We start from the raw sequence: 23,284 nt of genomic DNA, 5'->3' as shown, positions 1-23,284 counted from the left end.
GTGGAGGAATGCCTGAATGAATCGTTTAGGTCAAGTGTGGCCTACAAGAGGCGCCACTGGCCGTTGTCGATACGGTCCTGGTTGACGTCACCTCTGCAGTCAACAACCTTTAAGACATTGAGGACCTCACGATTTTTAGACTGTTACAACGCTTGGGCGTGTGGTTGATTGCATAACTCGCAGCAAAACGAGCGAAATTCCCGTTTGTTGCGAGTTCTGGAGTCTTGAAATTTCGATGATAGCTGGAGGAATCGTCCTGGGGGCAGTTTGCGTTCTTGTTGTGTGTTTATTTTTGTTTGAAATTTCGTGTAATTTCGCGCGATTTTGGACGAATCGGGGGCGGTGTTGGCGGCGGCGGCGGGTCGATCCATACGACACAAGGTCTAGCATCATGGTCGATAGCGAGGAGCACCGATACAAAGCTTCAGTAACGAGTCGAAAGCTCGGGAAAGAGCTTCAATCAACAACACGTTTTCATTACAATAGTCGTGTTAAAATGTGCCAACCTTGCGATTATTCGGCCCCCAATCACCTCAAACACCTGAAAATGTGAAATTTCCGTGGGTTTTTCTGTAGGAATTTAGACTTCAACTAGAGTAAGTAGTTAGACTGGAATCATTCCGGTTTTTTTTCTGGTTTTGTCTTTCTCAAGTAATCGTCAGCTTGGGGCTTGATTGAGATTTATTAAGCTCTCTTCCGGCGTAAATGTTACGTAATTACGAGAAATGGAAAAACATAAAGATTTTAATCTCGAAGCTCGAACAAAGAATCCTGAGCTTTCGCCCAATTCGATTTTTTACGGCGCATTTTTGCAACAAACCCACCGAAAAAAGCCCTGATCATGTCTCAAATTAAATCAAAGCTTTGCGAAAAGAGTCTTTCGGCGGTCACTTTGATCTGCTCGAACCTGACACACCATTTCTCGAATTTCAGTGATAAATGAGTCCTTTGCGGTGGCCAAAACCGTCACAGCGTAATTGCTGTCAATAAAACCGCCTTTGAATATTTCCCCTACTGAAAGTAGGTTTTTACCCGGCGCATCCACCATTTTTACGAATTTGACCACCACCCACGTGGCTTAAAAATCGCTGACATTTGCTCAGACACAATTAACAATTTGTCTCGTTCAAGAAAAAATAAATTGGTCACCGGAGGGAAACAACTTCGGACCCTTATTTCCGCGCCAATGACAAAAAATCAATCCTCAAAGTGACACTCGTTTATGATTTGGTTAGTTTCACTAATTTCCGGTCTTAAGTGAAATACGTTTGAGATTGGACGGGAGTTCGAATGAAACGTCTGTTTCGATTTAAAACTTGGGCTGGAATAGACGTAATTCCATTTTATTACCGGATCCCGAATGAGATAAAGTTACAGAATCCTCTGGTAAATAACTGCGTGATAAATAGGCGTCCAGTACAATTTTTACAATGCTTTGTTTTTCAAATAAATTAATAAGAACATTATTGAATTATGATTTTGCCCACTTTATTCGATTGTTATTGATAGCACCCACAACTGTCACAATTAATAGATACCATCACAATTCCATTATGAGCATCCTTTTTAATTAAACGACTCCGACTTGTGTTGTTTGATCAATAAGTGAAAGAAATTCAAACTTTCCTTTGTTTTTGTTAAATACCCTTACAAAGAATGGCTCATTTTACGTCTTTCACAAATCGGAATTAAGTTTCATAATACGGTGTTTTGCGTTTGAAGGCTTCACATAATTGTAGAAAATAATTGGTTTCGCGTCATTTACGCTTGCCGGAATTTTCACTTTGTGAGCGTTGTTTTATTAAACAATTTGTTTCGTATTATCATGTGAGGGCTGACATGTTTAAAGCGGAGGTGTAAAGAGCGAATTTCCAGCGCTTGACATCTGTTGATTGTTGGTGTGAATCAGTAATGACAAAATTAAACGAATTTCACATTTTTTATTCCAACAATAAAAGTCACTCCAAAAAACCGAGGCGGAATTCTGATTCGAAAAAAAGCCGAATTTTAAATGCTTAAAAAAACAGCTACAAAAATGGTGGATGCGCCGGAAATTATTAATTAAAAAATTCATAACTCAAAAACTAAAAGTCCTAAAGCAAAACGGTTTTTTCCATTAAATTCTACGGCTTATTCTACGTATTATACCAGCTTTTTACAAAACTAGCTTACCCGTAAACATATTTAGAAAATTATTTTAAATTAACAAATGGTGGATGCGCCAGGTTATTTATTAAAAAAATTCATAACTCAAAAATTAAAAGTCGTTGAACAAAACGGTTTATTCCAGTAAATTCTGCGGCTCTTTTTAAGTGTTATACCAATGTTTTAACTTCCTTCAGAACGTTTTTAAAATTATTATAAATTAAAAAATTATAGATGCACCGAATTATTAATTAAAAAATTCATAACTCACAAACTAAACGTCCTAGAGCAAAACGGTTTTTTCCATTAAATTCTACAGTTCATCCTACGTATTATACCAACTTTTCACAAAACTAGCTTGCCCGTAAACATATTTAAAAAATTATTATAAATTAACAAATGGTGGATGCGCCAGGTTATTTATTAAAAAAATTCATAACTTTAAAATTAAAAGTTGTTGAACAAAACGGTTTATTCCAGTAAATTCTGCGGCTCTTTTTAAGTGTTATACCAACGTTTTATCTTCCTTCAGAACGTTTTTAAAATTATTATAAATTAAAAAATTATAGATGCACCGAATTATTAATTAAAAAATTCATAACTCAAAAACTAAACGTTCAAGAACAAAACGGTTTTTTCCATTAAATTCTACAGTTCATCCTACGTATTATACCAACTTTTCACAAAACTAGCTTGCCCGTAAACATATTTAAAAAATTATTATAAATTAACAAATGGTGGATGCGCCAGGTTATTTATTAAAAAAATTCATAACTTAAAAATTAAAAATTATTGAACAAAACGGTTTATTCCAGCAAATTCTGCGCCTTTTTTTGGGTGTTATACCATCGTTTTAACTTCCTTCAAAACGTTTTTAAAATTATTATATATTAAAAAATGGTAGATGCACCGAAATATTAATTAAAAAATTCATAACTCAAAAACTAAAAGTCCTAGAGCAAAACAGTTTTTTCCATTAAATTCTACGGTTCACCCTACGTATTATACCAATTTTTCACAAAACTAACTTACCCGTAAACACATTTAGAAAATTATTTTAAATTAACAAATGGTGGATGCGCCAGGTTATTTATAAAAAAAATTCATAACTCAAAAATTAAAAGTCGTTGAACAAAACGGTTTATTCCAGTAAATTCTGCGGCTCTTTTTAAGTGTTATACCAATGTTTTAACTTCCTTCAGAACGTTTTTAAAATTATTATAAATTAAATAATTATAGATGCACCGAATTATTAATTAAAAAATTCATAACTCAAAAACTAAACGTTTTAGAGCAAAACGGTTTTTTCCATTAAATTCTACAGTTCATCCTACGTATTATACCAACTTTTCACAAAACTAGCTTGCCCGTAAACATATTTAAAAAATTATTATAAATTAACAAATGGTGGATGCGCCAGGTTATTTATTAAAAAAATTCATAACTCAAAAATTAAAAATTGTGAAACAAAACGGATTATTCCAGTGAATTCTACGGCTCCCTTTCGTGCTACACCATCGTTTTAACTTCCTTGAAAACGTTTTTAAAATTATTATAAATTAAAAAATGATAGATGCACCAAATTATTAATTTAAAAAATTCATAACTCAAAAACTAAAAGTCCTAGAACAAAATGGTTTTTACCATTAAATTCTACGGCTCATTCTACGTATTATACCAACTATTCACAAAACTAGCTTACCTGTAAACAAATTTAGAAAAATATTTTAAATTAACAAATGGTGGATGCGCCAGGCTATTTATTAAAAAATTCATAACTCAAAAATTAAAAATCGTACAACAAAGCGGTTTATTCCAATAAATCTGCGGCTCATTTTGTACCAGATTTTCGCTAGATTTAAAATTTTAAGTTTTTTTGCAAAAAATTTTACTTGAAAATAGTAGATTAGCCTTAACATCGCTGGGTAGTAAGTAGGTATTTAAACCATTATAGCCTGTAGCAATAAAAACGTCTCTATTACTTTCTCAGCTTTATAAATCGTGTGCCGTAAACTAGTTAAAGCATCATAAATCATAGCTGACAAAAATTCATAAAGCACCTGCGTCTAGCAAAAAAATTGAAATCACAAGAGTAAAGACCAAATTTTCTGCGCTGCAATTTAACCAATTTACGTATGCGTGGCTTAGTACTGCTTGAACCGAGGAGTCGAATGCATATTTTAGTACACTGGAGAAAAGTATTGACTTGTGGCCATATTTCAAATAAAATTTTCAAACCTTAGACAAGTTTTTAAAATACGCGCTCATAACCCATTCAATTAATTTATGGACGTCCATTAGGCGTGTTCTATTTCTATCAATTTTGTAAAATGCGCAGTCTTAAAATCAATAAATTGAAACGAAACGTGTCATTAAAAACACACATTGGCATTATGTGCAATTGGTGGATGCGCCAATTTGCGAGACCAAAGCGCCTTAAGACCGCGCACCATTTCGACAATATCGGCAATTTAAATGAATTTGCATCGAAAATCGGCCGAGAAATCCCATGATTAGTAAAAATCAAAGTGTCGCATTGTAATTAAAGTGGAGTATAGTGCGCATCGACATCGATTTGACCTAGCGAGAGCAACTGGTTATAAAGTCAGAACGGCGACGCCTCGACCCCAACAATGACGTCACAACGTCCCTACAGGTTGCTCCCATTCATGGACTTTTCCTCCAAGTCGATCGCAATCAACAATCCCACTTAATTATTTAAGAAATTAGCTAAAAGTGTGTTTGGTTTGGCTGTGGAGCGGTATCGATCGGACGGTAGATACACACGCTCTAAACAGTCTTTGTTTGATGTATACTTCCATAACAGCGATAATAGGTTTTACATTGATTTGGCGATTCAATTTTCGCACCTCGTTTCACGAACAAATTCACTACCAGCTAATTATTATCACGCCTCCGTTTTAGGAAAAGAATTTCGTGCTGAAGCTCCAGATTTAGTAAATTTCGGACGTGCATCTGACCGTTCTATAGAAACTTGGAAATGGCATTAGTTGTTGGCAAGACGTGTCATTTTATTTTCTTTCACAAGGGACAATTTCGTTTCAGGTTAAATAGGCTTGCGGACTGTAGGTGTCATCAAACTCGGTCGAGAAAATTTAACTAATTTAAACTTCGCCACAAAATCGAATTTACTGAATTATTTGTGACACGTAATGTTATTTTTCTAATGTTTGGATAAAACTCAATTTCAAGTTGAATTGTGAAGCGTTTACCGATAAAATAACAAAAGAATGTAACTCTGTTTACTAAAGTAGGAAACAATGCATTTAACACTGGCGGTGGAACACAAACAAATGTGTTTACGCCTAGTCTTGTAAAAAATTTTTGTAAATTAAAAATAACAACCCGTGTTTTCCTTTCATAGGAAGCCGCACGACTAGCTGTTTCTGGAAAATTTCAAATTCAAAGGTTATTTAATACAATGTAGTTCCGGACCTAACGAACATTTACTTTTCATCTAGTTAACTTTGAGATTGATGCACATGTAAAAAAATTTGTGCCGCTCTGCTCAATTGAATCCTCTGTCAATAAATGTCAAATTTATCAGATGTAAAATTTAATTAATTTCTTTTAAAAGTTTCGTTGAAATGCAACTAAATTGTTACACTGGACAAGAAAACAAGTTTATTATCAAATGGAAAACTTAATAAATGGAGAATGGTAATATTCCATGTCAAAATGCCTGTCATTAGTTCTATAAAGCGGCATTTTCTGATTTTACATGAGAAATTCACAAACGACTAGATGAAATTGATTCCAACACACACTGTATATTCTGCAGCAAGTTTGAAATGGGGCACATAGAATAATAAAAGCTAGAAAAAAAATTGTGTTCCCTTTCTCACAAACAGCGAAAGAAACATTATTTTTTCCAATTTTTTAATTAATCCCAATAACACATGCGGAGTTTAAAATGTAACAAAGAGATTGTTCTTTGTTTAGCCTTTCAGTACGTACCGCATTTATCAGCCTAATTACACTTCCTTACGGCTCCTTCTCCGCTCTTTTACATTTTCTATTGGCCATAAAAGCTTCACATTTTTCTGACTGAAGAAACTAAGTTTCGGGTCTTAACAAACAACCGGCCAACAAGTGGCACTTGAACAGTTTAATAAACAAGCCTTGCAACAAAATATGAGATAACCATTCCCCCTTGTAAAAAACGCTTTGAAAGAATATTCCTGCAATTCCGCTCCAGATCAAACACAGTTTAATGCAAACATTTGCATTCGACCTAAATCAATTTTATTTCTTCGTCCCTTAGGCCAGCCGCGTGCATGCAACAGTTCAGCCTTTGTGCACGTTTTAAAAAAACCATTACTTTATATTCCAGTTGGATGTTTTATTATCATTTTATCTCGGCCCCAGAGCGAAAAACCGCCCGTAAAATAATTGTTAGAGTCATATCTGGCTTCCCAGATTTAATTCTACTTTCTGCAACGGCAAAAAAGACAGTATTTACTCCTTTCATTAATTTAAATTACATACGAAATGAAATTCTTGCGCCGGTTTTTTCCAACAACCTTCACAGATCACCAACTGCGTTATGGATGAAATTGAAATTGCGGCAGCTGAAATGGAATATTAAACAGCGACCTCGTTTCGTATTGTGCGATATTGGAATGTGGGCTGAGAGATTTTTGCGGAAAAATCAAACCTAATTAACGGCGACGCGACGACTAAATTCACTCAACTCTTTCTTAATTAAACCAAGTTCGATGAATTTATCAATGTCGAAGTGCAGGTTTCAGAAATCGCAGCTGCGGATGACGGAATTGGAGCGCCACTAACGGAAAATCTAGTTTTTGAATACTTGCAAAAATGGTGGATGCGCCAGGCAAATCCTATTAAAATTGCAACCACAATATAATTTTGCCAGAAAACTTGCAGAATAACAATTAATAAAGCAAACACCGCAAGTAGGCCTCACAGTCAATTCCATTTGTATTGTTTCTTTGCGACAAGAAATGTGTGGTGCACTGAATCGATACGAAATTAATTCACTCGTGGGTTCGCTCACCTCGCGATTTGAAGATAAATATTTTCCTAGAGAGGAGTTGGTTAGGCAAATAACTGTGACAATGTGGGGCCGCGAATGCGTTTAATACTCGTGTGATATTTTATTAAAGTCAGCCGTGCTGGCTGTAATTAAATTTACGAGAGTAATAACGGCACAAAGCTTTGAGTGTGCTAAAGCCGGAGTTAGAATTTTTCAGGAGATGATAATTTGGCTTTTTTTCCAGCATGAAGGTGGGCGCTTGGACGGTCGATCGGGAGGTCCTCCGGAGAGACGGCTTGGTCCTCTTCAGCAAACTCATCCGAACAAAGAACGTTGAGGGCCTACAAGAACAAAGCAGACCGACGGGGACCGATGACCGCAAACAAAAGCTCACGGTAAAATTGCTCCGAATTTACTTTTTAATTTTCTATTATGAGAAATGTGAGAGATCGTGGGCTTAGAAGGGATTATACTTAGCGAACGCTTGAAGTATGGCTTCGGAATTACTTTAATGGGCACAATAACTCACAAATGTTCTCTTCTATAACACGTAACTTATGTTGGTTACACAAAAAAGGTTTTCAATAAATCATTGAACAGATAGTAAATATTTGAAGCGGGTGTGATACGGACAATTTTCATTGATTTTCAAAACACTTAAAATTTATGTGGAAACAGGTATGGGTGTGGTAAAATTTTTCCATTTTTATGCAAGATTTGGGGAAATTGTTTCAGGCGTTCCCGAACAACACACCCGAATAAATGATTTGTGTATTTGGTTTCATAATAGCCCCAAACAACTAATTAGGCTTTTTCGCAAACCTAGATTGATCAAAGCGCTTCATATTCCAACATACATAAAGAGCTCAGTGTATTTATTCTGTTTCTGCCTCGTTGGCCAACAATGCATTACAACTGCGAGGTCAGCCAGATGTCGGTCATGAAAATAACAACAGTTTTACCCAATTCCAACTGACAATTTTCACCGGCTGAATTAAAATTTGTGTCAAAGTTAAAGACGTGCTGTTACGGCGTATAAATTCACTTTGGCTCTTTAAATCCGACTATAAAAACAAGATAAACGCAAAAATCCATCACAACGTGAGGAAATAAACGTGAGCGCGTGACGAAATACAAGTTTTAGATAACCAGAATTTTTCTAAAACTTGGGAAATAAGATATTCATGGTAAAGCGTTTTAAAATTGAAGAAAACTGTTCCCTTTGAAAATCATAAACTATTCACTAAACTAAAAATATAATTCATCCGCTATTCAAAAACAGACTTCTGAAGTTCTCTTCAACATATTCTAAAGTAAACATTTGGTAGTGATTTTGTTACATAACTATTTGATTTTTTATTTCTTCATGTCATGTCTTCATAATCCTAAAATCGTTTGCAAAGTGTTTATTCCAGCAAATGAGTCGTTTAGATCGACATTGTGTTGTTGTAACCATTATTTACATTGTGAGGTTTCAATGCAATTTAAGGAAAGTTTTAATCGAGAAACTTTCAACAGAACACAAATGGAACAAAAATACTAAACTAATAATAGCCTGATATTTGAAACAATTCTAATTGTTTTCAAAATGATGTATAAATTTTTAATAAGCCTTCAGAAAGAGAAAAAAGTGTTAACAGGAATCTCTTTTAAAGTATAGAAGGTATGAACCCCAAAAATTTTAAATCCCCATATAAACTCTTTGGTAGAAAATAACTTTTAAAGTGAATTACCTTTTTTGTTATTAACTTTAGGCATTTGAAACTTGATGTTTTTAGATAGATATGTTTATAATCTTTGAGACGCAAAAAGAAAAAATGAGGTGTTCCATTTAAAATATATAACTTTAGTGTTTTTTTTATTGGGAACGCCTGTATTTTACTTTGTATTTTTGTTTGTGTTCGTAAATCATTCTCACTTTAGTCAATTCGTAATAGAAGCCGCCAAATTCCCGAAATTCCCCTCGTGTCTTTGCTCTCTAATACCCGCCAAAATACTTTGACAAGTTTGAAAAATTGGCTTCGTCCCTCGACACACACGTACGTGCGCATGCTAATCAATTTTTCCTTAAGGGATAATTGGCATGCTATCCAAATCGATCTCTAATTAATATTCAACGTTTATAAACCAAGATTAAGCTCCTGCAGCAAACAAAATAAAATCAATACTCGCACATTTAAAAGCCGAAACAAAATTGTTTATCGATTTCGGACTGAAGCAAATAAAATTCTTGTTACTACGGAAGGATCTGATGTACAGTGTGATTGGAGCGCAATTAAAAAAGGATGTGCGGAGTTTTTTCGAGCGGAAATTGCACGAACTAAAAATAGGAACGCATTTGCAAAATGTTGACTAAAGTTGGTGGTTAAAAATAGAGATTTGCGTCAATTGAGAAACAAAAAGGTCTGATTAGGGCACTACTTCCAAACTGGGTATTAATAATAGCCATGGCATGCAAATGCCATCGGCACGCAAATTGCTTATTACAGTCTTCCCCGGTGCGGAAAGCTAATGCCACATTTGTTAGATTGCGATTTTAATTAGTTAATTTGGAACGGCTTGTTAAAAGGCGAAAAAACGCCGATAGCCTCGAGCGGACATATGTTATAGCTTATATTGCCAGCGCCCGGAAAATTTATAAATGAAAACTGGATATAGGGAATTATTTATGACCTCCTAATTGATCTTCGTGATATATACGACGAAATACGGGAAAAACAGACCGGTCCAGAGAAACTATTCAAATTTATGCGGGAAAAGGCACATGAATTATTAAAAATCTGAATTGGCGGTTTCAGAAACCAAAAGTCCAATTAGAAATTTGCGGTCCGTGATACGGTCAAAATGCTATCAGCAGGTTTTGCATTTAAAACCAACACTTGAGTTTATACAGTAAATAATGTTATGTCAGATCTCGCTTTCTCACAAAGTGTGCCTTTACATGCAATGTTTGAGTATTTAAGCTACAATAGCAAAACTTTATACACAGGTAGGTTTAGTTTAACAAAGGTTGGAGAGGAACTCGCAAGTTTATTACGGCCGTAACGCTAAAGTTACGCACATTTTTTATACAAAGGACAAGTTGGTTAAATATTTAGGGCAAATCCGGGACGCTCTCGCAACTTGCTTATCTTCACAGCCGCTAAAACACCACACAATTTTGAGACCAATCAGTAAATAATTCCTGAATTGTTCCGAAAATAATTTAAAAATTAATGAACACATAATATAGGCAAATCAGTGTTTATTAATATTAATATATTAATATTCTAACTACAAGTTAGACTTTTTTATTGTTCGTAAAATACGGCGAATCAAAATATAAAATCGATTCTGAAGACAGGCAGCTCTTTTGTTCCTTAATTGATTTTTTCATCTTTTATGCTGGAAATCGCCCAAGGTTGAGTCGAATTCTATTTGCATTTATGAGAGGAATATTCTCTAAATTAAAATGCTTCTACAAATGTAAAGTACATTCCTTTAGTTTTTCAGTCGATTCCGAAGAAATAAAATGGTTCTAGCAATAACAGCATTCAAGTTGAGTTAAAAACAGCACATCCATTAGTATTTCCAAAAATAATCTCTTAGCTGTGAAACTTAATTATGAAACAAAAATTTCAAAAAAATGCAAAATTTGTTTAAGAATCTTGCAAAAAGTAAACGGCTTTTAAAGATTTGTCTAAAAATGTGAAGTGTAGGTGGGTATGTCATCAGCATCATGTTTTTTCGAGTAGTTTCATTAATTTCAACAACAGCTCATTAAACATCTCACTTCTCCCCTGCAGTCGTTTCATTTAATTAAACTTTTCTCGTGGCTTCTCTATTTATACAACTGTAACAACTCATAGCTGTCAAGCCAACATCTCCGTACCTTTTAATCTTTTTCAACTTTTGTTGTGCTTTTTTCCAGAAATGTCTGACGACTCTGGATTTGACATCGCTGGGAGTGGGAAGCTGTGTGGGAACTGGAATGTATGTGGTGGCAGGAATGGTGGCAAAAAACTACGCTGGCCCTGGCGTGGTCATCAGTTTCATCATTGCAGCAATAGCCAGCATATTTTCAGGTAATTAAAAATAGTTTACATCCGACCAAGAACACGTTTTGGCCGAGATAAAGTGACGAGGGGAATAAATGACCCAATTTTGGAAGTTTAAAAGTGATACGAGCGTATTGACGGTTTTTAAGAGCTCGTTCAGTTCCTCAATCTTGGTGAAAAATAAGCTGCATTTGACGGAGTAAATTGCTCCATTAATTGAATTGATTCCCAATCTCGCTCTTGAATAGTCAAGCAAATGACAATTCTTTGTTATCGTAATGGTGTATTCTTGCCATTATTTTCGAGAGGCGTTGCCGTTTTTTCCCAGCTTCAATCACGACTTGTAAAATCGCAACGGCCGGAACAATAAACACAGTCATGCGACACATTTATCGATTGTGATATAGTTGCCTTTTTCGACATCCCTTTTAAGTCGATTGAACGCTAAAGCTTCACCTAGTCAGTGTGTAAGTAGTTTGTGAAAGTTATACTCGTGAGACCCCTAACCAGCTATCCTTGTTTGTGTGCACATCCACCTTCAGGCGAGAGAAGTTCGCCTTATTGTTTAACCAGATGGGTTGTGAGAAGGTGATGAATACAAAACAAGCTCCCAATTCGTCAAGTCACACTCCATTAATACGCAGCCGAAGGCAATCTTATCATCCCCAATTATAAAGGGATAATAATCAGTGCCACTTTTGACACCCCGAACCAGTTCAAACTTTCAATCTTATCAGTTTTGTCTATTTTACCAAGTTTTTGCGTTGGAGTCGTTCCGAAGGGTGGATCAATAAGATTGAACGCCTGCTGAGAAGATTATCTTGCATTGGAAGTTGGGAAAGAAAGACAGTTTTTGTTACAAATATGTGTGAATCCAACAGAAGAATTCGCGCGAATATCTGATCGTTTTCCGTTCTCACCGCCTTTGAATTGGATTAAACAGGATGGAAATGGCGAAACTGTGACTACATTAACTTGTTTGCATGAATTTTATTAAATGGAACAGATATTTGATACAAAACTCATTATTCGGGAATGATGTTTAACGTAAAAGCTTTAAAGCAAAATTTTAATCAAAATCGCCGGATAGTGGATATCTTTGCCAAAGTGGCAAAGATTGAATTTCACGCAACAAAGTATTGATTACAAAATTGAAACCTTTATTGTGTTCATTGTAAAAAAGAGGACTTGAAACATGTGGAATTTTTTTTAACTAAAACAAAAATTAAGTGTCCTTAAGATCAGCCTTTCTTGTAAACTGCTTAGACTGTGCCTAATTTGAATTAGTGTTTTATTACAAATTATATACTAAATACTTAAAGAGAGCGTAACATGAAATTGGACCGTAATTTTCTTAATTACGGCAAAACTATTGGAAAAAGTGGAACTATTTTCATGTAAACCCATGTAAAAAAAATAAAAACTTAAAATCTCGTGAAAAATTGATATAATAAGTAAAATGAGCCGCCAAATTCAATGAAATAAACCGCATTGCTCTACGACTTTTAGTTTTTGAGTTATGAATTTTTTTGTTGGATAAAATTTTCCACTATGACAAATGGCTACTGTAAATTTAGGCAAAAAATTTTAAATTTTTAATTCTTGTGAAAAATTGATATAATATGTAAAATGAGCCGTAGAATTCAATCGAACAAACCGCAATGCTCTTCGACTTTTAGTTTTTTTTTATGAATTTTTTTTAGTGAAAAACTTTGATCGCCTCTGTAGCCGGAACCGTTGCCCGGAGCGGCTCCGAGTTTAGTCAAAAAAATAGAGAAAATTAAGCGCTATCAGATGATTTTTTGTTCGTTGCTCTAAGTCTTACAGTTTAAGAGAAAAACACAAAAAAAGTTTCCATTTTCACTTTTTTTCCATTTTCAATCGGCAATTACGGCAAAACTATTAAAGATATCGAGAAACGGAAAAATGGAGAATAACCGGAATAAAAAACTCTACAAAATGGCATAGGACTCAAGGCGATATCTCGCAAAAAAATTTTCAATTTTCAAACGCCGATTACGGCCAAACTAAAAGAGCTAGGAGAAAACGCTTTTTTAGATAGGAAAGAGCACATCAAAATCTATAAGATAGAATCGGTTTTATTCGATTCTGAGACACTTTTAAAAATGACCATTTTGTAGGGGGGGGTGTTAACTTTTTTTTAATTTTTTTTATTTTCCCAATTACGACTAAACTATTCGAAAAAGTGGAACTGTTTTGATCTACACCTATGCAAAATGATCCGGGGAATCGATTGGCGTCGAAAAAATTGCCAAATTCCCAATAGTTTTTTAGTTATGAATTTTTTAAAATTTTACCAATTTTTGCATTTATCTGCAATTTGCTCAAAAACTATTATTCGGAGAACAATATTTTTTTTTGAAAAAAATAGATAATTTATAGAGCTTTCCAACGATAGTACACTTCATGGGGTTATCTCTCATAGTTCCGGAGCTATTGCTCGAGAAATGTTCCGGGTACCCAAAATCGACAAAAATTGCGACGAAAATTGAAAAAATCAAACATCAAAAAATCGAACATATGGACTTTTTTTGGACTTTTTTGGACTTTTAACAACTCTAGAGAGTTGTAAAGGCATATACATATAAATACGAAAAAGTATGATAGAACGAATTTAAAAAAAAATAATTTTTTTTAGTTTTTTTATGAATTTTTTTAGTAAAAAACTTTGATCGCCTCCTTAGCCAAAACCGTTGCAGTTTTCTCGAAAACTATCAGTCGGAAAACAATAATCTTTTTTGAGAAGGGTAGATAATTAAAAGACTTTTCCAACGATAATAAACTTCATAGGTTTATCTCTAATAGTTCCGGAGTTATTGCTCGATGAATATTCCGGGTACCGCAAATCGACCAAAATCGCGACAAAAATTGGAAAAATCAAACATCAAAGAATTGAATATATGGCATTAAAACATTATTAGAGTGAGCTTAAAAAATATATTTTTTTACCATTTTTATAAGTTAAATGCTAGCGGAAAAGTTTAAGCAAAAAAGTCGCATGTTTTTAATTTTTCCTGTATTGTAGTTAGGATTTTCCAGAAAAGCTATTGCTTTTGACTTTGCTTAATTTCTAAAATAATTTATTTTTCATTACTTTTTAAAGAATTAAGTGCAAACTTCCAAGAGTTGAAGCTACACTGTTAATAAATTATCGTAAAACAGAAACATCACATTAATTAGGTACCGAAGTTTGTTTTAACTTTATTCCTTTTGTAAGTGCAGTAAAGGCCCATTCCCACTTTTTATCCGTCCCTGTATCAAAGTTTCATGACTAGCTGTGCTTCCAAACTCGCCACATGTAAATTTATTTAATAAATATGTTTGGAGGCCTGTCTGACCGCTCAGCATTATGCAAATCCCCCGTTATCAAATGATAAATTTCCTTCCATGCAACCCTGTCAGAAATTCTTCCTGCTCCACCCACACAGCTACTTATCAAGCATTAATTGCCACATCCAAACTACCCACCTGACAATTCAGAAAACAACATCGTTTCTCATCCGCCCCCACTCCCAAGCAAATTACTCATTACATTACTGTGAAAACACGCCCCGACCTCGTCTCAAGACATTACCCCCTTTTCAGGAGCCTGCTATGCAGAGTTCGGTGTCAGGGTGCCACACACCACCGGCTCCGCATACATGTACTCGTACGTCACCGTCGGAGAATTCATCGCCTTCGTCATTGGCTGGAACATGATCTTGGAGTATTTAATTGGGACATCGGCATGTGCTTGTGCACTCAGCGCCTGTTTTAACGCATTGGCGAATGGGGCAATTAGGGCGGCAGTCGAGAAGAGCATCTTTGGCACAATGTTCGGTGAGTGCTATTATGAATTATTGCCAAATTGGGCTAATTGCGGGCTAATTCACTGCCGGCGATGCAATCGATCCACCGACAAACGCACCGATGATAAATTTGCGGCCGTGACAATACACAAGTTTAGCGCGGTTAAGCGACAGCTTTTGAAAAATTGGGGCAACAACACCCAACAACAAAACAAAGATGAGCTCAATCGAGACAATGCAGAGTGTCCCAGAAAGTTGGAAAAGACCATTAAATATTTGAAAAATAAATAAAGCAAAGGGCTCTGTAATTAAAATTTTTCAAACATTAACATTAGCTTTTTCTTCAAAAAATCTTCATTTTTGCAATTCTAAATCTCTGCAATTTTTTACATAATTTAAATGGCGAATTAAATGCGTTAATGGGCGAAAGATGTGGTCCAAAACGATTACGAATAGCGAAATTCCAGTTAATTTCGTAAAAATCAGCCGATATTAAAATAATGAAACACCCGTTCTTGCCAACTTTTACAAAGCCTTGTAATTGGTCTGTCTTACTGTCGGGTGCGCATTAGTTCATCAATATCCAATGACAAACACCTTGCAATTTTTTGTGCGGTAGATAAACAAGTTGGAGGTAGTTTCTATATTTTTATTGGTCAAATACGCATTCCTGGAACAAGTGAGACGGCAAACCGGCTTTGAAGGGCTGAACCGTCCCACAAAACTAGCATGGCCAATAATGTCTCCAATTTTAAGCAACTTGCCAGCCTGTCAACATCACCTTTTTCGTTTTTATCGAAATAATTTTATCCCAAATTGTATTTTTTCGTCAACAAACACATAATCATCTTCATTCTTAGAAAAAAACCTGCTATTTTCAATTAGGTACTTTTCGTTCGTTCATCTTGATTTGCAAAGTTTGTACATAATTTAAATGAAGGATTAAATACGTCAAATGAACAATTAAAGTGATTATGTAATGAAGCTTTGAGTTAAAATCGACATTATAATATAAATGAAGAATTAAATTTGTTTAAGAAATCGGCCCTAAAGGGAAGAATATACTTATTATTAGCTGAAAATTTTACTTTTTGACTGTTGAAACATAGTTACTATTTTTTTTATGTATAAAGTTGAGTAATCAGAAGAGATACTTAACTGTTAATATTTTGAGGAACAATTAAAAAGAGCACATCAAAATCTATAAGATAGAATAAATTTTATTCGATTCTGAGACACTTTTAAAATTGACCATTTTGTAGGGGGGGGGGGGTGTTAACTTTTTTTTAATTTTTTTTATTTTCCCAATTACGACTAAACTATTCGAAAAAGTGGAATTGTTTTGATCCGTACCTATGCAAAATGATCTGGGGAATCGATTGGCATCGAAAAAATTGCCAAATTCCCAATAATTTTTTAGTTATGAATTTTTTAAAATTTTACCAATTTTTGCATTTATCTGCAAATTGCTCAAAAACTATTAGTCGGAGAACAATATTTTTTTTGAAAAAAATAGATAATTGAAAGAGCTTTCCAACGATAATAAACTTCATAGGTTTATCTCTATAGTTCCGGAGTTATTGCTCGATGAATATTCCGGGTACCAAAAAGCGACCAAAATCGCGACCAAAATCGCGACAAAAATTGGAAAAATCAAACACTTAACTGTTAAAATTTTTGAGAAACAATTAAAAAGTCTTAACTGCGAAAAATATACTCATAAAGCTTGAACCATGAATAAAGTGATAAAAGTCCTACGTTTCTAGATTCTTAGTTTTTTCAAAATTTTATTTTTTTCAAAAATAAGCCAAAAAATAAAAAAGTGTTACGTTGGCGCAAATTTAATTAACATTCTATGTACAAAGTGGTAACAGCGCCATCTCTTGGTTTAGAAAACGTGTTCCTTTTAAAACTTGAGCCTCAAAGAGAGAAAAAAATATGTTTGTGTGGCCTTGCCCAAATGTACGAAAAATTTTCTGTTAAAAATTCATCAAAGCCACCTTGGGCCACAGTCGAGTTAATTAATTGCCCGCTCTTTGTGGTAATAAGTATTAGATGGTTGGTGAATTTTTGATGTTATAAAATCGGCTCGACGTCACCACAATAAATATTTAAACAGTCAAGGGAGGTTCCGTGTAAATTATTAACAACACCGTCTGTTCGCCTCCCAGAAAGTTTTCCATATTTTTTCATAAATCGCCAGATTTATGTGTGAACCGTGCATTATCTTGAAAATCCACCGCTGAAACTTACACGAATAATGCCTGATCAATAATAATTATCCCCGTTCGTTTTGTATGCAAGCCCAAGCGAGGAAATGAGACTTTCTCAAGCCCCGAAATTGAATTAGAGCTAATTATTATTCACCCAAATGAAAAATAGCGCACCTTTGCAGGCCGAGCCCCGGATTTTCTGGCTTTCGTCATAACCATCTTGATGATGCTGCTCATGGCAGCCGGGGTGAAAAAATCGCTCATATTCAACAACGTCCTCAATGCTATTAATCTGGCCGTTTGGGTGTTTACGATGACTGCCGGCCTTTTCTACGTAAATTCCGACAACTGGACCAAACACGACGGGTTTCTGCCGCACGGATGGTCAGGGGTGAGTCGAAATATTACACTTGTAATCAAAGTTTCGATATTGGCTCTCAAGCTGCGACACCGACTCGCACTTTTAATGCGGTTTTTCAAGCAGAATAAATGGCAGCGATAAAATGTTTGATGTCGATTTCAAGCGCAAATGTTGACTTTGTTGTGAAATAAAATTAATTAATTGATGTAACTTTACCACAATTTAATTTGATACAAATCACACGATTGACAAATAAATAAATTTAATTTAATTTCACTGGCGCTCAGAATACTGCTCACAATTCTAAACAAAAGTATTTTGGTGGATAGTTCAATTGCATGTTCCAGGCATGTTTTCCAACAATTGCCACAAATGGTATTTTTACGGCTACCTATCTATCTTTTACGAAAGACTAATTCTATGTTATACTACAGTTTTATTTCTCCATTAATAATGCCGATTTTGAAATATTGTGTTGTATGCTTCAAGCAAATTGGATTTTTCTATTATTACAGCGGATTTTTAAGCAAATCTCCAACTTTCAAATTTTATTCCCTTCAACTTTGGTATTAATTCGGTCTGGCATTTAATTAAGTCTTTTATAATATTAACGAGGCTCTCCTACAACTTAAAATGTAATCAAAATTGAATAGTAGGTAATAAAAATTTTAATTAATTCGGAATATCCCAATTTCTAAGATGCTGTAAATCACGATGTCATAAAAATTACAAAAGCTTTAAATTTAAAATTGTAATAAACTGTGCTATATTTTCTTTATCGTTCTTGTTACACGTAGCAAAATAACGAGAGTCAACTTCAATATAATACCGAAGTAATAATAACAAAAGTGCTATTTACGATTTATTTGAAATACCCACCTTACTCCATCATTTCAAATTACCCTTAAATCTACTATAATAACGCGATATAATAAAATTGTAAAGTACAATAGTGATATTGATTCGAAATAATGCTTACAAGCCTGTTACATGAAAACAACGTTTGAAATTTTTTGACTAAAATTAGAGGGGTCGGGTCAATTTTATATTTAGTTTTCACAAAAAAATAACTCGTAATTTGTGATTTGTTCAGTCGAAAATTAGAGTAGTTAATGTCACTATGTTTTCATTTTCACTTTATGCCTAAACGGCTAGGAATAGAAACTTTAAATTTTCACAGTAGTTAGCTTTTATACCGTAGACATACATTACGAAAGAGTTTTTGGAAAGTCACCCCCTAAAGGGGTTAAATTGGGTGTTAAAATTTGAGTACAGATCCGTCACTAAAGAAATATTAAAGTTAAATTCATGAAAATTGGTACTCGGGCTTCTCGGGCTTTCTGTAAAAAATAAAGGAATTTTTGTAAATTACACCTACAAGAGGGTATAATTTGACTTTTTTTGTATCCAATCAAGCCGTTAGTGAACATTCATTTTTCAAAAAAATGACAAAAAAAGTCTCAGCGAAATGTAAAGACATCCCTTATTACAATAAAAATTTTAAAACCGCGGCTTTATGACGCTTTATCTCGAATGAAATAAACACTAGTGTTCGTAAAGTTTACGAATATTTTTCCAAGTCTTGAAGGTTTTTCAGTTTTGTAGCTTCGTAAAATTGGAGATTCAAACATAAACGCTCATTTCGGAAACAAACAATTTACGTATAAAACTGCAAATACCGATGAATAAATCTTGAATAATTCCGAATTGTGTGTCCCATATAAATTTTGTGGTATTATCAATAAACAAAATATATTGACACCCTAATTATATTTTTTTATTTAAAACACTAATTTTGACTTCACCTTCGATATGAAGGTTTAAAAGAGTTCCTTGAGTTTAAACCTCACATTTTAATAAAAAAATCGAATTAATTTATGTTGCTTTATTTTTTGGTGAAAGCAAAATGTGATTGAATGGCTTTGCCAAACTTCGTTAACTTTCTCAGTCACATCCCGCTACAAAGCTCCATAATTCCATTTCATTGGTTTCGCGGGCCGTTGTAGGTCTTTACTGGAGCAGCGACTTGCTTTTACGCCTTCATCGGCTTCGATATCATTGCAACAACGGGCGAAGAAGCCACCAATCCGAAAAAATCAATCCCTCTCGCCATTATAACAAGTTTGGGAATCATCCTGACCGCCTACGTCACCAGTTCCATGATGCTGACATTAATCAGTGGGTAACCCTTCCGCAGTCAGCCCGTTTTGACTAATCCTTTGCAGTTCCCTTCAACGAGGTCGACGAGAATTCGGCCCTGGTCGAAATGTTCGGCCAAGTGGGCGCTTACAAATGTAAATACATCGTGGCGGTGGGTGCCTTGGCCGGCCTCACCGTCAGCATGTTCGGGTCCATGTTCCCCATGCCTCGGATTATTTACGCGATGGCTCAAGACGGGTTAATTTTCAAGTAAGGGGTTGTCCGGCTTGAGCGCTGACTAAATCCACCTTTGTAGAATTTTTTCGCAAGTGTGGCCGAGCACGGGAACCCCGGCTTTAGCAACGTTCATTAGTGGGTTGGCAGCAGGTGTGGCTGCTCTTTTTATAAGGTTAGAAATCCTCGTAGAAATGATGTCGATAGGTACCCTTTTAGCTTATACGTTAGTATCGACATGTGTCCTAATATTGAGGTATCAACCCCACTCGACAAATCTAGTAGAGTTGTTACCTCAAAGTTTGAGAACTCCATTGAGAGGATCTCCAACGAAAGAAGGATTGACTCAAAATCCGAACGGACAAGCCTTGTACGGGAACCAACTCCACCCAGACGCTTTGAAACAAGCGATTGACGCTAGCTTAGGACCGCCGATTCCTTCACCGTCGCCCTCGCCGCTGCCCACCCAAACCACGCAGAGGGTCATGGTGAGGAGGGTCACCAGGAGGTAAATCTATACTTTGTCCTGACTGTGAACTTGAAGTTGGTCACCTTATTTTCCCACACTTTCTGAATTAAAGCAATTTCCCTAATTGCCTCAATTTCAGCTCACCAGACAGTGACGACACTTACGGAGCAGACGAACAAGAAGAAGAGTTCTCCATGCGAGACGACCAGTTCCTAGTTTCAGACCGGACGGAAAACAAATTTTACGGTACAACTGTCCATAAAATAAACCTTATCTGGACATAAATTTTTCATAGGAACTCTGCACGGCGCCGGCAGCGCGACCAGCACGGGCGGGGTTGTGGGGTCCACCGTGGGGCCCAGCCTGGGCTACATCGGCCGCCGGTTACAGGTAACCGCACTTGGGGCACCTCGAACTTTGCTAATTAATTGTTCAAGGCTGCGACTTATTTATGCCCTGCGATATTCCCATGGGTGGACACCGGCCCTGCCACTGAAGAGTCGGGGATGTTTGTGATGAAAATGGTGGGAATATTGTATTTATTAATCATAATTTTCGATCTGATGATGGTCTGCGGGATGCACAACATGTCAGGGACTTTAACATTTTTTCTTTTCCTTTTCTTGTTCGCCATTATTGCGGTTTTATTAGTCATATCGAGGAAGCCACAAAATCGGTACGTTATACACTACCAGTGTTTGGTTTTTTAGCAACAATGGGCCAATTTCAGCAACACTTTGATGTTCATGACACCAGGTTTGCCTTTCGTTCCTGCCGTCGCGATCACCGTTAACATCTACCTAATTTTCAAACTGTCGATCCTAACTCTAGTCAGATTCACGATTTGGATGACTTTGGGATTCATCATGTATTTCTACTACGGGATTAAGAATAGCATTCTCGAGGAAGGGGAAGGAGACCAAAATATCGAACTGACTGTGACCGACCACGAGAAGCCCAAATACAACAACACAGATCAGACGATTTTCAGGTAAGTTTTGCGTTTCCGGGATTAGGGAGTAACCGGTTTGGTTTAGCCAAGAACAACCCACATATGACTGGGATCCCAAGACCGTTTGGGACCATCAGCCCTCATGGGCCCAACCCACCCAGCAATACCAAGTAGAACAACAATACAACGTAGAAACGAATAACACGAGGTCGGTCATTAACAGAGCGAATCCCACGAGCGGTTCTAGTCTTTTTGTCAACGATCCTAACGCATTCCCCACATGGGACGACTAGTGAGATAGGAAGCGCGATCTGTTGTTCTGTTATCAAAATTATGGTTGTTATCGTATAGTTAAAAAGGACTTTAACTGGACTGATGTTTTCAATAATTATGGTAGAGATAGTTACGTTTTTTCGTATTACTGCTAGTCATAAATTCTAAAACTGGGAGGCATGAGACAAGGATTTAGTTGCACAGTCGTGATGCACACCCTCTTTCCTTGAATTTTATAACGGTGTTTGCAACATTTTATTAAATTGTAAATAGCGGTGATATTTGTAAGTAGACTCATTGTTTTGCAATCTTTTATCAAGTTGCCTAAATATACAGGGTGTCACGATTGAATCTTGCTAGTTGTGAATTAGGTTGTGAGTAGTTAAGGTCTTGCCTTTCTTTTTCTATTAGCCAATTGAATTTCAAACACCCTGTATAGATTTTCGAAACAGATCTCTAACCATATCAATTTTTTCATACAGTTAGTAATTAATTGATCTCTGTCAAATTGTAACGAGTGTCCATGTTTGTGACTTCCAAATTCTTTCTGGTTTAAGTTGTTGCGTCTTCCCTGTTTGTGCACTTTTTCGTTTTGTTTTTAGAGAATGCGGAAGTCAGTTACGCCATGGAAACGGTAATCTGGTGATAACACACGGCACAATTTTACTCTAGTATCAAAAATAATTAAATTAGTGATTCGAGCACCAGTTGATACTTGGGAGGAGAATTTCCCGAGTATCGTTATCAGTATTATAAATTGCGATTTTTTGTGGTTTGTGTCGCTTCTTAGGTTGACTTGTTGCTTCGAATATTGTTTTGTATTATACAAGGAACTAACTACCTGTTGTAAATAGTTTTGAGTTGAAGCAAAAACTAAGTGTTGCAAAATGTTCTAAAAATACCCAAAATGTATAAAGAAGCACGTACCTAAATGTTGATAGCTTGTTATTATCTTATTTCAGTTGTCTTAATCACGCCTTTGTAAATACACAGGACTGATTAAAATATTAATTAATATATTTCACATACGTCAGTGCCTGGATTTAAGGAATGCATGAAAGATATTTCGGTTGATTTTTCTTATTAAACGCATTTATCATGAAATCGCAATTTCCTAAGGCCACCTCTTTTCAATTTAAGACAATAAATGTGCGTCTCCACAATGCCACTCACTGCATTTTGCCCGATTTATTTGTTAATAACAATAAGTTCCTCTAACTCTTCCTCACAAACATATCCAGGTTTTGTGGTAAATGCGTCGCCAATTTCGTAGGATAACTAAAAACGTTATGATGTCTATTGATATTAAGGGTTTCATTCTTTTGTGTACTTGTAAGTAAATCGTGAAAACATGTATGAACAACGAAACGTTATTCCTAATTGACTTGAAAATGTTTGTACATGTTGGGATTACTTGCAATCGTTTCGTAATTATTTTTCAGATTAGGGTTTCTTTCAGTATTGTAAAGGGTTACATTTGTAATATAAGTAATTATAGTGATATCTTGATGTTATTTCTTCCGATATATACATATTACATAAGTATGTTTTAGATATTTAAAATGTTATTTGATGATATTCATTGGAAATAAATAATTTCAGCATTGACTGATTAACCCTGTCACTACTACC

The 23,284-nt window shown here is 35.4% G+C and overlaps 1 protein-coding gene across 1 annotated transcript; it reads left to right on the top strand.

The window, feature by feature from the left end:
- The first annotated feature begins 405 nt into the window (after positions 1–405).
- LOC100142535 (uncharacterized protein) lies at positions 406–23,260 on the top strand. Its single transcript, XM_008195878.3, has 13 exons — positions 406–596; positions 7,410–7,560; positions 11,076–11,229; positions 14,809–15,042; positions 17,407–17,615; positions 19,592–19,763; positions 19,811–19,994; positions 20,041–20,466; positions 20,567–20,673; positions 20,723–20,817; positions 20,865–21,103; positions 21,158–21,418; positions 21,465–23,260. The coding sequence occupies exons 2-13, from the start codon at positions 7,411–7,413 to the stop codon at positions 21,670–21,672; spliced, it is 2,439 nt and encodes an 812-aa protein (XP_008194100.1). The 5' UTR covers positions 406–596; position 7,410; the 3' UTR covers positions 21,673–23,260.
- Positions 23,261–23,284: the final 24 nt, after the last annotated feature.

The sequence above is a fragment of the Tribolium castaneum genome, chromosome 5, assembly GCF_031307605.1.
Source record: "Tribolium castaneum strain GA2 chromosome 5, icTriCast1.1, whole genome shotgun sequence".
Taxonomy (NCBI): domain Eukaryota; kingdom Metazoa; phylum Arthropoda; class Insecta; order Coleoptera; family Tenebrionidae; genus Tribolium; species Tribolium castaneum.
Note: the sequence above shows the minus strand (reverse complement) of the source record. Positions and strands in the feature narration are given on the sequence as shown.

Excerpts from the sequence above, each read along its gene's own strand:
- LOC100142535 (XM_008195878.3), top strand. The coding sequence starts at position 7,411 with ATGAAGGTGGGCGCTTGGACGGTCGATCGGGAGGTCCTCCGGAGAGAC. Across the intron at positions 7,561-11,075 it reads ACCGCAAACAAAAGCTCACG|AAATGTCTGACGACTCTGGA; the intron begins GTAAAATTGCTC and ends GCTTTTTTCCAG. Across the intron at positions 20,467-20,566 it reads GTGAGGAGGGTCACCAGGAG|CTCACCAGACAGTGACGACA; the intron begins GTAAATCTATAC and ends CCTCAATTTCAG.